Source organism: Mustelus asterias, chromosome 12 (assembly GCF_964213995.1).
Source record: "Mustelus asterias chromosome 12, sMusAst1.hap1.1, whole genome shotgun sequence".
In the NCBI taxonomy this organism is placed as follows: domain Eukaryota; kingdom Metazoa; phylum Chordata; class Chondrichthyes; order Carcharhiniformes; family Triakidae; genus Mustelus; species Mustelus asterias.
This window is the reverse complement of record NC_135812.1, coordinates 96,781,340-96,799,407: the sequence shown is the minus strand read 5'-3', so window position 1 is coordinate 96,799,407 and position 18,068 is coordinate 96,781,340. Positions and strand designations below refer to the sequence as shown.

General features: G+C 42.4%; 1 protein-coding gene across 1 annotated transcript in view; it reads right to left on the bottom strand.

Moving 5' to 3' along the window:
- Nucleotides 1–891: 891 nt before the first annotated feature.
- The window catches only part of timp2a (TIMP metallopeptidase inhibitor 2a), a 72,711-nt gene continuing 55,534 nt past the window's right edge, over nucleotides 892–18,068 (bottom strand). The window contains exons 3-5 of the mRNA XM_078225663.1: nucleotides 15,715–15,823; nucleotides 12,673–12,797; nucleotides 892–4,550 (exon numbers count right to left, since the gene is read on the bottom strand). Coding sequence (XP_078081789.1) covers nucleotides 4,353–4,550; nucleotides 12,673–12,797; nucleotides 15,715–15,823 — 432 coding nt within the window. The 3' untranslated portion in view covers nucleotides 892–4,352. The remainder of the gene's footprint in view (nucleotides 4,551–12,672; nucleotides 12,798–15,714; nucleotides 15,824–18,068) is intronic.

Sequence of the window (18,068 nt, the reverse complement as noted above, 5' to 3'; positions counted from 1 at the left end):
GTTAGGTGTGTCTTTGGTCTTCTCAGGGATCACTCTTTCAAAAGGTGCTTAGTGGCAAATCGAGAGACCTGGCATCAAGCAGGGGGGTGGTCACTGAAAACCATCCCCAAGCCCATGCTTCTGACTCATCTGCTTCCACTCCCTGCGACTCCCTACCTGCCCTCACTCTCCTGTTGGCCTGGGTCCCTTGTTGATCCTTTGCCTCTCCCTGGGTGGATTGCCAGCAGCAATCACCACTCCTGGTCGCACTGCCTATTGGAGAGCTGCCAGTTGCTGACTGATCAGCAAATCTGGGTGGGTTGGATTTCCTCACCCAGGGTCCCAAATCATGAGGAAAGCCTGATGCTGGTCAGTACTTACTCCGGGTGTGCCTCCCCCGAGATGCAATGCGAGTTTCTCACTCACCAGTTTCCAACTGCAGGATGAATACGCGTCAATTGTATTAAATCCAGCTGAGTGAGATAACCATATAATGCTGAGGACTGAATTCTACAGCAATTAAAAAGGAAGTACTTAATTTGCAATTCAAAATACATTTCTTTCCATTTCCAATCTGTTAAATAATGCTCTCACATTGTTTTTTGTAGGAACAGAAAATGTTGGAAACACTCAGTAGGCCCGGCCGTGTCTGTACAGCAAAGGTCATAGGGTCCAGGTCAGGGGATGTAATGGAACATCAAACGAACAGGAAGCCTACCTTCGTCTTCACAGAGTCAGAGGAGGCGATCTTACCAGCTCATCATGCTGGTCGATTGGCCTGGCGATCCAATAAGATTGCGAGAAAGGCAAAAAACCAGGTTCGCATCCGGTTTCTCGCCTCTGCAATCTTACCGGCCCTGATTTGCTGGAGTGGAGCGCAAGGTCGATTTAAATTCTAATTTTAATATTATTAGTGAGTCTGGGACACTATCGTTTGATTTGATTTATTATTATTGTCACATGTATTAGCATACAGTGAAAAGTATTGTTTCTTGCACGCTATACAGACAAAACATACCATTCATAGAGAAGGAAACGAGAGAGTGCAGAATGTTGTGTTACATAGCTGGGGTGTCAAGAAAGATCAACTTAATGCAAGGTAAGTCCATTCAAAAGTCTGACAGCAGCAGGGAAGAAGCTGTTCTTGAATCGGTTGGTACGTGACCTCAGACTTTTGTATATTTTTCCCGAAGGAAGAAGGTGGAAGAGAGAATGTCCAGGGTGTGTGGGGTCCTTAATTATGCTGGCTGCTTTGCCGAGGCAGTGGGAAGTGTAGACAGAGTCAATGGATGGGAGCCTGGGGGTTTGCATGATGGATTGGGCTACATTCATGACCTTTTTTAGATCCTTGCGGTCTTGGGCAGAGCAGGAGCCATACCAAGCTGTGATACAACCAGAAAGAATGCTTCCTATGGTGCATCTATTAAAGTTGGTAAGAATTGTAGCTGACATGCCAAATTTCCTTAGTCTTCTGAGAAAGTAGAGGTGTTGGTGAGCTTTCTTAACTTTGCCTTAATGGCCTCACCAGTGGAGGTCCTCACCGGGGAAGATGGCGTATGGTCCCTAGCAACGGGGACCTGAAGTGATGGCCTTGTTGGTGGGACCAGTGGCCATTGAGGCCCCCCAAGTGGTTAGAGGCGGGAGGGACAATGTCCTTCTGGCAGTGGCAGAGAGCAGGGCCCAAGGCCTAAAGGGGAGGCTGCATGTGGGAAGCTGCGCACTGTGCAGCCAGGGATCATTGGAGTGGCGTTTGTCTGTCCGGGTGGAGGGGGGGGGGGGAGTGCGCAATGGGGTATGTCTGGGGAAGTGACAATCTCCCAATGCACTGCATTTGTACTGCATTGGGAGATCAGACATATGTGCAATAGCGCACTCTGACCTCAGCAGCCGGCTTCCTGGCGTGAATAGACTTCATCCACTCCCCCTACTGGTGTGAATCATACTTTGCCTCTTCTTTTTCCTCTAGATAAGATAGCATCTGAGAGCTTGCCCAAAAAAATGGGTGCGATTCTCTCCTACGTTCATGCTCGTTCGACATTTAGAATCGTTTTGGTAATGATCCACCACAGAGAGTTTTACAGCACAAAAAGAGGTCCTTTGGCCCATTGCGTCAGTGCTGGCCATCAAGCATCTATCTATTCTAATCCCATTTTCCAGCACTTGGTCCATAGCCTTACGCTATGGCATTTCAAATGCTCATTGCCCAGCTGGTGAGTATTTCTCACATTTTCTATTTACATTTCAGATTTCCAGCACCTGCAATATTTTGCAACTTTCACATGCACCTGATCTCCCACTGTTAGGATAGTCAAAAATTCACACTAATAAAAATCTATTTAATTTTGATTATTGGCAATTCCACCAAAATATATTAGTGGTTTATTTCCCACATTTGCCATTAACACTATAATCATTTTGAGTATTGGGCTACGCAAAAAAAAAACTGGGATTTTGTAGATAAAGTCAAAGGAATATATTTCAGATAACTATTTTAAAAAATTATAATTCAGAAATTAACCTGGCAAGTAATTTATTGCATTAGGATGGAATTTAAACTTCCCAGGCAATGCTGTGCATGCGTGCGGTCAAGATGTCTGAAGGCTCCAGATACACAACAGCAGCATGCGTTTAAACATTCATTGCTGTTGGCCCGATTATTTTAAGACTATGCCCTATTCTTCTGGATCAGAAGAAAATAGCTTCACTTTAATTGAACGTACTGAATACTTCTATTGAAGAATATGTCTGCTTTCTTTGCAGATTATGCATTGGACTTTAACTCATTAACAATATTCAAGCAGTAAAATATTCAGAAATTATAAACTGCCTGCCTGTTAACAATTCCAATGGAAGAATTTCTCTCAACTGTTAATCAAGTATACAACAGACAAAGACCAATTTCCAGCATGGTAATTTTTGACAGCTAATTTTCATGAGGAAAACATATTTACGTAAAAACTAGAGGGAAAGGGGCAAATGGTAAATGTGGTGGATTAAACACTGGTTTTTGCCTCTGGGACCAGAGATCAAAGTTATTGATGGGATGCAAGTCTTTTTGTGAGGATCTTCGTTTGTGTGGTTAGAATGCGCGCTTAGCAGTCATGGGTCAAAAGAACAAAGCTGTTCTAACAATTGTGAAAATCGAAAACTTTGCTAGGAGAGGGAAGTAAAGCAAAAATGCCTCATTTGGTACAGCAAGCATTGCGCTGGAATCTTCTCCCTAAATCACTCTGCCTTGCCAGGCTCTCTCTCTCTCCTTTTTTCAAGACACTCCTCAAAAACAAATTTCCGATCAGCTGTCCTAAAATCTGCTTGTGAGATTCAGGGCAAGGTTTTATGGCCTCATCCCAAAACCATAAAATCCCACCCGAGGTCAACGGACCTTTCCATGGTCCGCCCCTCGCCTGCTCCGATTCCAGTGACGGGCGGGATGGTAAAATTCTGGCCTCACTGTTAAATTTTGATTAATAATGTTCCTTTGAAGTGCCTTGGGATGTTTTTTAGTATGTTACACATGCTATATAAATGCACATTGTTGTTGTGGGCTGGGACAAAAAAAAAGAGAAAGCTTTAATCTGGCGGCACATTACCTGCCCAGAGTGTTGGAAACAAATGCTTGGTGGCTAGAATTGGTTCCATTCCCAGTACAAACAGCTCTTGATGAACACAAAAATTTAAGAAAAAGAATTAAAGATGATCACAACACACTTTATACTTATGGCCTTAATGATAATCAATATCATGGCTCATAGTGGGTTAATATTTTACGATTGTAGATTATTGTGGCAACCATAATAAAAGAAAAAGAGTTATTACATTGCAAAAAGGAATAAATATTCAAACTCTTTCAGCATTGATTATCGTTCAGCTTGCAACATAAATTTCTATCATGCAAAGTCAAAAACTGCAATATTATGTTAAGTTATCATGGCAGACTTATTAAATCAGATCAAGAATAGAGTCTGCAATTCACAAAAACAACAGCACTTCCTAAATAAAATGGGAAAAAGTGTTATTTTTGGACATGAATGCAAATGCACTACTCTAGGCCTTCGAGGGTTAAAAATACTTAAAAATAATTGAGGAATCAATCCTCACTTTTAACACAGACTATACCAAATACTTTCAATGCTGCAGCCTTCTAAAACAAACAAAAGTGCATTTCAATTTCTAGCCAGAGAAATACACACTGTACAGCTGATGCTAAAATGCAAGATATAAGTATATGCCATGTTACATACAGGTATCACCAGACAGTAAGCAAACAGACCTGCTATATTGAGCAGAAAAAATTTGGGTTACATTTTTTCGGATTATAGACAACACTGTTTTACGTGAATTTTCTGTTGAATGGTGAGTTTGCTGTGATAAAGTTATGGATCCTCCACATCAAGGAACTCTTTCTTGGGTTGAGTAACACCTCTGTACCATGCACAGGAGTCATCACTCCTCTTAACGCAGGAATAATGCTTGGCCTGACGTCCGGAAATGCTTTTCTCGGTCACCCAGTCTGTCCACAGACATTCACTTCGAGAAGTGATGTAGCAAGGAATGGATGGACATCTGACAATCTAATGAGGAACAAAAGTAAACAGATTAGTGAGGAAATTACAGAAATCACAAAATCTTTACAAAGAATAAAGAACAAAGGTGGTGGAGGCGGGCACACTGGGAACGTTTAAGACTTATCTAGATAGCCACATGAATGGAGTGGGAATGGAGGGATACAAAAGAATGGTCTAGTTTGGACTAGGGAGCGGCGCGGGCTTGGAGGGCCGAAGGGCCTGTTCCTGGGCTGTATTGTTCTTTGTTCTTTGCTGCCTCACAGTATCAGGGACCCGGGTTCAATTCCTGGCTTGGGTCGCTGTCTGTGTGGAGTTTGCACATGCTCCCTGTGTATTTGTTTCCAGGTGCTCTGGTTTCCTCCCACAGTCCAAAGATGTGCAGGTTAGGTTCATGGACCAAGCTAAATTGTCCCTTAGTGTCCCAGGATATGTAGGTTACAGGGATTAGCAGGTAAATGTGTGGAGATCGGGCCTGGGTGGGATTGTTGTCAGTACAGACTCGATGGGCCTAATGGCTTCCTTCTGCACTGTAGGGTTTCTATGAATTCCCTTTTGAATACCTCAATTGAACCTGTCTCCAACCTGCTCTCAGGAAGGTCATTCCATATTTCAACCACCCTCGAGGTGAAAATAAATTTTTCTCACTTTACTTTTACTCTTAAAATGTAAATCAAATCCTTGGCGAAAGATTGGCAAGTTGACAATAACCTATTTATTTTATTGATGTGCATAGAGACTGGTTATATTGCTAGCAAAGGCAAATGAGGAGAAATTCCTTCTCCGAGGGTAGAGAATCTGTGGAATTCTTTACCACAGAGGGCTGTAGAGGCTGGATCATTAAGTTGAAGGCTGGGATAAACAGATTTTTAGTCAGTAAGGGAATCGAGGGTTGTGTGGATAACGCGGGAAAGCGGAATTGAGGATAATCATATCAGATGAGTGATGATCTCATTGAATAGTGGAGCAGGCTCGATGGGCCCAATGGCTTACTTCTGTTTCTACGTTTTATGGTCAATATTGAATTTAAGAAATCAGATAGATTATATGTCTCTGTGCTTGCTCTGCCATTCAATGCTATCATTGTCGATCTATATCAACTCCACTTTCCCCTACTCCTCTAGTCTTTAAACTTCTCCTGTACTGTTCACTCATTCTCTTGTCCCTTCTGGTGAAAGGACATTGATTTGAATGATCAACTTAGTTTTTCTCTCTCCACAAATACTGCTAACCCAATGCACATTTGCAACATTTTCTGCTTTTAAATGTTCTTGTTCAGAAGTGCCGCAGGGATCGGTACTGGGGCCTCAACTGTTTACCATTTACATAGATGATCTGGAGGAGGGGACTGAGTGTAGGGTATCAAAGTTTGCTGATGACACGAAGATGAGTGGGAAAGCGAATTGCGTGGAGGACGCGGAAAGTCTGCAGAGAGATTTGGATAGGCTGAGCGAGTGGGCAAGGATCTGGCAGATGGAATATAACATTGGCAAATGTGAGGTTTTCCACTTTGGAAGAAATAATAGTAAATTGGAATATTATTTAAATGGAGAAAAATTACATCATGCTACTGTGCAGAGGGACCTGGGGGTCCTTGTGCACGAATCGCAAAAACTCAGTCTGCAGGTGATCAAGAAGGCGAATGGAATGTTGGCCTTTATCGCGAAGGGGATAGTTTATAAAAGCAGGGAGGTCTTGCTGCAACTATACCATGCTCTGGTGAGGCCGCAACTGGAGTACTGTGTGCAGTTTTGGTCCCCTTATTTGTGAAAGGATATATTGGCCTTGGAGGGAGTTCAGAGAAGGTTCACCAGGTTGATACCAGAGGTGAGGGGTGTAGTTTATGAGGAGAGATTGAACAGATTGGGTCTGTACTCGTTGGAGTTTAGAAGGCTGAGGGGTGATCTTATAGAGACATATAAGATAATGAAAGGGCTGAATAGGGTAGAGGTAGAGAGATTCTTTCCACTTAGAAGGGAAACCAGAACTAGAGGGCACAGCCTCAAAATAAGTGGGGGCCGGTTCAGAACAGAGTTGAGGGGGAACTTCTTCTCTGAGGGTAGTGAATCTCTGGAATTCTCTGCCCATTGAAGTGGTGGAGGCTACCTTGTTGAATATGTTTAAATCACGGGTAGATAGATTTCTGATCGATAAGGGAATTAAGGGATATGGGGAGCAGGTGGGTAAGTGGAACTGATTCGCTTCAGATCAGCCATGATCTTGTTGAATGGCGGGGCAGGCTTGAGGGGCTAGATGGCCTACTCCTGCTCCTATTTCTTATGTTCTTATGGTTGTGTCAAGGTAAGAATTGTGAGGTCTTTGGGTTATAATAGACAGGCTGCCTATTGGACATGCTTACCACCCCTCACAATCATCAACCCACTGTAGGGGTCCTATATTCAGCAAAAGCTCTTAGGAGTAGGCCCCATAGACCTATATAATAGTGCACCCATGTTGAAATTTAGGCCACGCTACTGCTTATGACCTTTAAAAGGTAACTTTTATTGGTGCTGGTGGTGAGACTACAGGATCGCTGACCTTCAAACTTGTATGATTTGCAGAAGATGGACAGAACAAATCAAGCAGGATCTTCCAGGATAAATGTTAACTTGCATCAATCTATCATCCTTCATGCACTCAATATTTCATAGTCAATTAAAAAACTTCAGATATTAGTAAATTGTCAATCGACAAATACAGCACAGTAACACGAAAAATGGCCACAATATCATTTTTGATGGTGTTGGTGTTAAATGCTGGTTAGGATACTAGGAAAAGATGCCTGATGTCTGAATGTATAGGGCCTCCATTTAATAACTCATCAGGACCCCTGACAGTACAACACTGCTCTAAGTATTGTACCCAAGTGTCAGTTAAGATTAAGTACTCACCATCTGGTGCGAGGTTTGAACCTACAACCTTCTGATTCTGGTAAGAGTACTCCCACTGTGCCCATTAGAATGTCAGTAGCCCTAAAGGTTTATAACTTGACATTTAATAAGATGCGGGCACTTTAATGGCAGATGGAGAATAAAAAGCTTTCCAAAGATTGTAATGGGAATTAATGGGCATGAAAAATTTGTCAACCTTCCCAAAGACTGTGCGTGATAAATAAAATGCAGCTGGGAAAAAAAGTAAATAACAAAGTAAAAGAAGAAAAAATGAAATCTTCAGACCACTGGCATACTTGACATCCTAACCAGGGCCATACAGAGTAACACACCATAAATTCAACACAGGGGCTCATTAATACTTGGGTCTAAGGAGCCTGTGTCTTCGGGATCCATCCAAATATGGGCCTCCTGCCATCTTGAAGGGTATGGAGGGTTGTCATGTCTAACTGCCATTCACACAATAAATAATTCTAGCAGTTTTAACTGCAGAATGCATGGTCCATTCCTGACGCACAGGATGGACTACATGTTGTCTGTTACTACCATGCTCCAAATTACATGAGAAGATGGCATATAATACGATGTGTGACAGAAAATGTGTTTGAGTTTTTTTAAAATATAAGGTTTGCGGGGTTGGAGGGAGATTTTATGGAGCCTACAAGAGCAGGAAACATGGCATGTGGGGTGACTTAATTAGGCAGGACATGAAATCTTAATTTCCCGATGGTGGGTTGAGATGCAGAGATAGTCAGCGGTGTGTTTGCGACATGTCAAGCCACATTCCAGCCTATCGCTGTTCATTCTTCCAATACATTTGCATTCCATCAATACTCATTAGCTTAAAACTATTTTTAATTATGTGCCAACTTCAGGATTGGCACATGAGGATCTCATAGCACTCGGTTGACGTTTGTTTGAAGGTGGTTCTCACCAGTTGATGTTGTGCAGCCGTGTGTAAAGTCAGTGGTATTCCTTGTTCAACTCTATGGTACAAGACAAGGGAGAGGAGAATGACTCCTAACCAGCAAGGGTGAGTCAGTGATGAGGGGAGTTGTGGGGCTGAGCAGCGACGTCAGGGCAAAGATGAGTGAAGTGCCTGGTGTCCAGAATGTGGTGGGAACAGTCAGGCAAGGTCAGAAAATGAGGGGACCAGAGGGTGTTGTCAAGCTGTCCAAATGCATATCCATCTCAGGGTGCTGGCTGGCAGAGTCCTTACAGGGCTTTGAGTTCACCCACACCCATGGGGCAGCATGGTGGCTTAGCAGTGTTTAGCATTGCTGCCTTACAGCGCCAGGGACCCAGGTTCGATTCCTGGCTTGGATCAGTGTGGAGCTTGCACAGTTTCCCGTTCGTAGTAGGTTTCTTCCGGGTGCTCTGGTTTCTTCCTGCAGTCCAAGGATGTTGTGGGTAGGTGGATTGGCCATGATTTTACCCTTAGTGTCAGGGGGACTAGCTAGGATAAATGCATGGGGTTAAGGAGACAGGGCCAGGGTGGAATTGTGGTCAGTGCAGACATAAAGGGCCAAATGACCTTCTTCTGCACTGTAGGATTCTATGATTCTATTTCAATTATCCGCGCTGGCAGCAATCTCAGACAATGTCCTTCACAATGCATAGAAGGGAGGGCCAATTGAGCCTGCAAGTTCAGCCAAGCTCCATAAGACAATAAGACCATCAGACATTGGAGCAGAATTAGGCCACTCGGCCCATTGCGTCTGTTCCGCCATTCAATCATGGTTGATATTTTTCTCATACCCATTCTCCTGCCTTTTCCCCATATCCCCTGACCCCCTTATTAATCAAGAACCTATTTATCTCTGTCTTAAGAACACTCAATGACCTGGCCTCCACAGCCTTCTGTGGCAAAGAGTTCCACAGATTCACCATTCTGGCTGAAGAAATTCCTCCTCATCTCGGTTTTAAAGGATCGTCCCTTTAGTCTGAGGTTGTGCCCTCTGGTTCTAGTTTTTCCTACTAGTGGAAACATCCTCTCCATGTCCACTCTATCCAGGCCTTACAGCATCCTGTAAGTTTCAATAAGATCCCCCCTCATCCTTCTAAACTCCAACGAATACAGACCCAGAGTCCTCAACCGTTCCTCATACGACAAGCTCTTCATTCCAGGGATCATTCTTATGAACCTCCTCTGGACCCTTTCCAAGGCCAGCACATCCTTCCTTAGAAATGGGGCCCAAAGCTGCTCACAATATTCCAAATGGGGTCTGACCAGAGCTTTATATAGCCTCAGAGGTACATCCCTGCTCTTGTATTCTCGCCCTCTCGACATGAGTGCTAACATTACATTTGCCTTCCTAACTGCCAACTGAACCTACAAGTTAACCTTAAGAGAATCTTGAACAATGACTCCCAAGTACCTTTGTGTTTCTGATTTCCTAAGTATTTTCCCATTTAGAAAAGTCTATGCCTCCATTCCTCCTTCCAAAGTGCATAACCTCACACTTTTTCACATTGTATTCCATCTGCCACTTCTTTGCCCACTCTCCTAACCTGTCCAAGTCCTTCCGCATCCCCCCCCACTTCCTCAATACTACCTGTCCCTCTACATATCTTTGTATCATCTGCAAACTTAGCAACAGTGCCTTCAGTTCCTTCCTCCAAATCGTAATGTATACTGTGAAAAGTTGTGGTCCCAGCACTGACCCCTGAGGCACACCATTAGTCACCCGCTGCCATCCTGAGAAAGACCCTTTTATCCCCACTCTCTGCCTTCTGCCAGTCAACTAATCCTCTATCCATGCCAGGATCTTACCCTTAACACCATGGGCACTTAGCTTATTTAACAGTCTGATATGCGGCATCTTATCAAAGGCCTTCTGGAAATCTAAATAAATCACGTCCACTGGTTCTCCTTTATCTAACTTCTTTGTTACCTCCTCAAAGAACTCTAACAGATTTGTCAGACATGACCTCCCCTGCTCTTGTATTATCCAGACTGGCGAGTGCGAGACCTGACATTAGCATGAACATTCACTAAACAGAAATCACAAGATTGTTCCTTCCACAATCTAAGGTCATGTCTTGAATTGCCCTATAACCATCAATGTGTGCCAACACGAGGCATGCCAGTACATTTGGTTCTTTGACTAAGTTGGTCTCAACAATAGGAGATGCTCAGGAGAATATACAATGTAAATTACTTACAAGTGAAACTTAATTTTGGCAAATACCCGTGCCACCATTGTGCTCTCAAGTAATGGCAATGGAGTTGGGTAGGAAAGTTTTGGCTGCGATACACAGCCTCTCAGTTTCGCCAAGAAGTTGTTTTATAGTCCACTGGTAGCAGCAGCATCGTCAGCTGCCTGCGGATAAAAAACTTTAACTGTAATCTCCTGGGAAATGGCGAGAAAGAGAGCAAATGGCATACACTTTCAGTTGCGAGTGAATGGGAACAGCACACTGTTGACAAACCACCCCCCCTGCTCTAGGTGAACCTGTTTCTGTTGCCAGACTGCAATGATACTGAATTAACATTTCACATTGAGGCTTTGCAAATTGGCAGATGAGGGCAACAAGATTAATACATTCTGGTTATTCTAATAGGCTAAAAGGGCTGGGAGACCATACTTTAGAGAAGCATAGATTTGGAGGTGATCTGATTGAGATTTATAAGATGATTAGGAACATAGGAACAGGAGTAGGCCATTCAGCCCTTCAAGCCCGCTACACCATTCATTGAATCCCGGCAGTGCAGAAGGAGGCCATTCAGCCCATTAAGCCTGCACTGACAACAATCCCACCCAGGCCTCATCCCCGTAACCCCACACATTTACCCCGCTAATCCCCCAACACCAAGGGTCAATTTAGCATGGCCAATCAACCTAACCTGCACATCTTTGAAGCATCAATGATGCTGTTTCTCTCTCCACAGAAGCTGACAGATCTGCTGAGCATTTTCAGCACCTTTATTTTTATTTCACAATTTGGAGTTGTTCCTACACTGCACCCAATTAGCACTTATTCCAAAACAGTGATAGGGCAGGCAAAATTCTCCAGGTAGTGAATAATACATAAAACGCAACAAACTGGGTTTCAAGGATTAGCATGTTAGCACATTCTAAGAACCATTTCTGTTGCTTTTGATATTCTATACATATCATGCATAAAAGTCCTAAACCGAGGATTGTTTGGATGTAGTTGGCGCTTATATCAAGTATGTATCACAATTTCCTCTTTTTAGTCTTACTCTCCCAAAGTTGACAACCCCTCCTGGGATTTTCCAATTGGCAGGACCTGGCCTATCACATCTGACTGGCTATTCTAAATGGAATTTTCTCAGGTGTTACTGAAAAATAAGCAACAGTGGAAGTCCTGGATATTTCACCTTCTCTAAGCCAGGGATGCTGACGCTAATTGTAGCTTGATCTCAGCACTGGATCCGGTGAAAATTAACTGATTGCAGGTTATGGATTGAAGTTACAACCTGCCAGATTCATAAAGCTATTTTTGAAACCAAAAAAAGAAATCACTAAAGGGAAAGAGAATAGTGTGGAGAAAATATGGCTTTTGTTTCAACAAAAAGTAGGAAGATCCTACTTTTGATTCACAGTTTGTGTTGAATTAGCTGATGCCAGCATTGGAATGAATGACATTACTACAATCTACATTGCATTGTTCAAGTTACCCACCGAGTAACCAAGTAGCTACAGAACCCTGCTCATACTTCGTTACCAACCATTCTAATTTTAATGATGTGAGTTGCCGGCATTGGACTGGGGTAAGCACAGTAAGTAGTCTCACAACACCAGGTTAAAGTCCAACAGGTTTATTTGGTAGCACAAGCTTTCGGAGCGCTCCTCCTTTATCAGATGAGTGCAGGATTTGTATTAAGTCATCTTCACTTGTGGACATAGCATACAATTATCTTGCATTTTGCAATGATTTACAGTTTAGGTTTTTGAAAACTTGCACCAGGATTATTCACTGTCCCAGTGTACAATTCCATTTATCTGAACATATAAAGAATTATAGCCACTTACACATTTTCCACTTTACAGCAGGACAACTGAAGACAATGAGGCAATTAAGGCACCAATCTAACTGAAGACATACCAACTTTAAACTTGTTGCTTCATGATTCAATTCTCACCCAAATAATACTCATCTCAGCCCATATTCTTGATTATTATATAATTTAGAAACGTAGAAGATAGGAGCAGGAGGAAGCCATTTGGTCCTTCGAGCCTGCTCCACTATTCATCACGATTGTTTTCTCTTACCTTGCAATCACATCCCATTTGGTATCTCTGGTTCAAACTTTTCTTCTGTGTTGGAGTTAGCATGTCCCATTGCATAATAAAATCACAGAGTGTGATTAACATCTTTCCGTCTGTGCCTAGTTTGCCTGTGAATATACAAAAATAAACTTCTTCTTCACTGTTTACAATTTGTACAAACTATAAAATAATCAAGAAAAGATTGTTGAAAGGTTTTGAACTGGTCATGTTGCAAGAAACAGCTTGTTTTATGCACATTTAAACAAACAAGGCCTTGAATTGTTGATTATTTTTAAAATATTGAACACTGACTTCTTCATTCCTTTTTTCTTTTGCTTAACAAAGTCAGGGATCTCAATACTCGCGTCTCCACTTTTGCATCCTGTGTCTACATCAAGCTCTCGTGGGGACTCAGTGATCAATTCTAGATTAAGTTTAAGTTTATCTTCAATCCGCTCCACCAATTTGTCTCAAATTCAATTTCAGAACTGTACTCCCCACCATATGTTTTTAGCTGCTCTGAATACAAATGCTAATTTATCGACCTGCACTCAACCTTAACTGAACGGAGACTGGCCTGAATCATTTTACTCTTCCCAGCTGCAAGAAAGAAGGAACTTTTATCTCGTCAGTCTGGGATAAATTCAACCTAAAGTTTCAAAAGCGGAGCAATCCGCCTATTAAAAAGTAAAAAATCATGTTGCATAATTGAGATTTGGTACTATGGGATCAATCTCTTCCTCCCACTGAGTCCTATCTTTCACTTCCCGATGTCCAATGGAAAAGGTGATGAATGTAGGCATCAGTCATGTTGCATCTATACAAAACCTTGATTAGGCCACATTTGGAATATTGCGTGCAGTTCTGGTTGACACACTACCAGAAGGATGTGGAAGCTTTGGAGAGAGTGTAGAGAAGGTTCACCAGGATGTTGCCTGGTCTTGAGGGTGTTGGCTATGAGGAGAGGTTGAATAAACTAGGAACCAGAGTGGTGGGTGCCTGGATAACACTGCCAGAGGTGGTGGTGGAAGCAGGCACATTAGCAACATTTAAGAGGCATTTGGATGGGTCCCTGAATGGGAAGGGAATAGAGGGATACGGCCCGAGTAAGACAAAAGGTTTTGTTTTTAGTTTAGTTAGGACATCATGATTGGCACAGCCTTGGAGGGCCAAAGGCCCTGTTTCTGTGCTGTACTTTTCTTTGTTTAGTCACTTGCTTAATACAAGTATTGATTGCAGATTAAGTGATGCTGATGATGCTCCATGTGGGAGGATCTAGAAGTAAAGAAGTTCAGGGCTGTAGTGACCTTGAGTGTATGAGGCAATTTTGTGTCAAGCTATTGCAGTTGGTTGCTCATCTTCTTGAAGGATTTGAACATCACCTCCAGGTAATATACCAATTCTGACTTTGCTATATATCACCATTGTAACGATCCCTCAGACTAATCCTGGATCCAATAGCATTGTGGAAATATTTCAGTGATTCAAGAAGGGTCACTGCCATCTTTGAGGATGACTGGAGGTATTGGTCTTGCCATTGATATAGCTCGAGAGCAGCTGAGGATCCTGTTGAATGTGATGTTTGAGCAGTGACTTGAGGACTTATATTGCTATGGTTGGTGGCTGGATGCAGAAAGGGATGACATGGTAGTCAAAAATGGGGTTGACATTAAAGTGATACCAGGTGAATATATTCAGGAGCCTCATGCCAGTTTCTTACAGTCATTCTGTTTACCAGGAATTATGACTCCAGGAAAATTAGACGCATGGTAAATAGCAACAGTAACAGGGCAGAAGAAAAAAACATTTTATCTGAGTGCAAGAGGGGCAGTAATAGATATGAGACAAATGAGCATGACATACCTTGATGGCAGACCTCCTCATAGGAGTAATTGCAAGCAGAGAGAGAGAATGAGGGCATGAAAGACAGAGAGAGAGAGACAGAGGGGCATGGGAGACAGAAAGAAAGGGAATGAGAGACAGAGAGAGAGAGCCCCAAGAGTGAGAGGGGGGGCGTGGGAGAGAGTGAGAGCGGGAGGTGTGGGAGAGAGAGAGCGGGAGGTGTGGGAGAGAGAGAGGGAGAGAGAGAGAGGTGGGGGTGGAGGCGCGACAGAGAGAGAGAGAGGGAGAGGGATTTTACAGCCTCGCTCAACCAGAGACCAGAAAATCCCACCTGAGGTCAACAGACATTTCCATTTTCCGCCCCTTGCCCGCTCCAAATTCAATGGGGGCGGGGTGGTAGAAAGCCGGCGGGGAGGGGGCGTGGCAGAGCGAGCAAGAGGGCCGCGGCAGAGTGAGCGAGGGGGCCGCGGCAGAGCCCAGAGCGAGTAGATGGAGGCAGCAAATTTCCAATATTCAGTGTGCAGGGACATGGGTAGAAACTCAAGCTCAAATTTTTGAAAATTTAAAACAACACTTGAAGATTTGCCCAAGATGAGCAAGAGGGGGAACCTTCAGAGAAAGTCTCACCATCAAAGACAGTTCTGTTGTTAAGTTGCCAGGCTGGGAAAAGAAAAGAACGGAAGTAAACTTTGGTTCCAAAATCACTTTGGACTGGTTCTGGGATAAATTGAATGTTTACTTTTACTTTAGAGCCAAAGAACAACTTGACTCGAGATTTATGGTAATTTTAAATGTGAGATCTTCTGTAGTTTAAAGCATAAATTCCCTACTGAAATGGTGTTCCGTCAGTGATGCTTTTTGTTACATCGGAAATCATAAAACTTGAAATCTTATCATGTCATCTTTTCAGCTATTTCTCTTTAAAAGTGATCGTTCTCTATGAGATCATAACTACTTCCATTACCTTGCACCATTAAGACTAGAAAATTGCAACTGAGAGAACCGCAAATTAGAACACACAACCTACTTTCTTGGAGTCTCTAGTTAGGAGCAGGGTTCATTTATTCAAATACCTTAAAAAGAATTTTCAAAGTAAGGAGGCAGCTCACCACCACCTTCTCAAGGGCAACTATGGATGGGCATTAAATGCAGGCCAGCCAGCGACGCCCATGTCCCACAAATGAATAAAAAAACACACTATACCTGTAATTAGGTATTCTTTTTTTCCACTTGTTTCAAGCATGACTCCACATACTGCTGATGAAGTGGCAGTGAAAATATATTCAATATTGTGTTCTGGCCCTTTGAACATCTGTGAACAATAGAAGGGTCCTGTTAAAAATCAGTGTAACTCAAAATATTAAGAGGGCAAAATATGTTAGAACGTAGGCTACATCTTGTAAATAGTGGTGATAGGCTGTTTTTCCATTAAAAACACATCAGTTTAGATACTCAATGGATTATGGTTTAAATCAACAGTGAAATATTGTAGATGCTGGAAATACTCAGCAGGTCAGACAGCATCTGGGGAGAGAGAAACAGAGGCTTTCAGGTCAATAACCCTGATGAAAGGTTATTGACTTGAAACATTGGGTGAGATCTTCTGGTCCCGCCCACCACAGGAATTGTAACAAGCAGGACAGAAAATTCAGCAAACCATTTAAAGGTCTATTGAACTCGGGTGGGAATTTCCGGTCTTGGGGCACGCACAACGGAAAATCCTGCCCATTAACTTAATTTTTCTATCCAGAAATACTGCTTGACCTGCTGAGTATTTCCAAGATTTCAGTTTTTATTTTACAAAATGCTTTCTTCTTCCATTGACTTAAGTCACAAAAGGGGCAGAATTCTTCCCCAAAATTCTGAATTTGTGGGAAAACTGGAGTAATTCACCCTGTTTTTTTTTCAGTGGGAGTTCACACTAGAATCTCCCACACACTGTGCAATCCAGAGGCCCCCAGCGTGAATATCATTAGATTTCAGGGGGCCTAAAATATCATTTAAATACTAGTCCCACCTTCCTGTCAATTTCTGACACGGAGCAGACCACGCCAGAAAGACACTAGAGGGAACACTGCAAATTGCCCACCGTGCGATTCTCCCAGCCCACTGCGCTAATTTGTTAGCGCAACAGGATGGGAGAGTTGCCCCCAAGGTTTGTTGGTTGTGGTACTTAGTCTTCTGAACACTTCAAAATGTTAACTGAAGATTAATTTGTAATTTGAATTACAAATTGCCCATCCAGGTAAGCATTTTAAAAGATGGCCTGGGTGAATCGTTTCAATGGGGAATGAACTTCAATTGAGATTTTTATTGTTGATGTACCTCTAATGAATGCATTCAATTCAATGAGGTATAATAAAGCATTTGTGGACCATCAGTTAAGCTTATGTGCATGAAAACATGTATGACACACGGGCAGAATTTAAACAACTGGGAACAACTATTCAAGTAATTACGAAGAATATCTCTGCCAGTTTTAGAACAAATGGGGGAATGATCCATTTTATTAGTTGGGAACGAAACTAGGGTTGCAAAATGTGATTTTCTTTAATATCCATTTTCTAATGTTAGTGAGTCCTGTGTATCATCTTAATTATTACTGCCCATCTTAATGCTTTTGTTTTAGCCCTGAATATCCAGCATCACTAGGACAATTCCCACTATTAGATTAAGTTACAGGTATCAAAATGTATTAACTCCAGACTCTGCCATATGTGAATGATGGGTCTCTTGGTCATTCTCCAATGGAAATTACAAATTTCAGATGTAGTGGTACTCCAGAAGCTTTCTACACAGTACATTAGATTGAATTGAGTGAATAATCACCTTCAGATTAATCTCCATTATTGGTTGATATTCTGACCTCTAATTCCTTTCATTAAACTTTCCTCCTTGTTAATGAACTGCAACAGTGGCAAGTCAAATATTATTAACTTTCTATGGTTTCTGACCACAGGTTTTGCATAGAGGATGCAAGAAAAGACAAGTGAAATAATCGCCTAAATCGCAGGTATTTTAAATAATTAAATTTCAGGGAGACAACATGTCCTGCAGCAATAAAAATAAGTCAGTCCCATTAGAGATTTTGAGCATGGCATATACCCATCTTCTCATGACTGGCAAAGCATTAGTTCCAAATCAAAGATGATGGTTGTTTCTTCTGCAGCGATCCAAGAGGACTCAAATAAATTGCATCTGCTTCTCCTACTGTTTCAGGCACCTTCCAGATCATTGGTAGGACAATTATCTTTGCTATAAAGCACTTTGGAATGTCCTGGGTATGTGCAAAGAACTTCATTGATTATGTATTCATCAATTTATTTTTTAACTTCACGAATTGCTCCTGTACAGATATATAGCCCAAGATGGTAGGGATGTTTGATTGTGATCCAAGCACTTCTCCCCCATCCCCTTCCAAAGCTCATGCTTTCTTTTAGCCTTATAGGGCCCAATTAGGCAGCATGGTGACAGTGGTTAGCACTGTTGCCTCAGTGCCAGGGACCAGTGTTCAATTCTGGTCTCGGGTGACTGTCTGTGTGGAGTTTGCCTGTGTC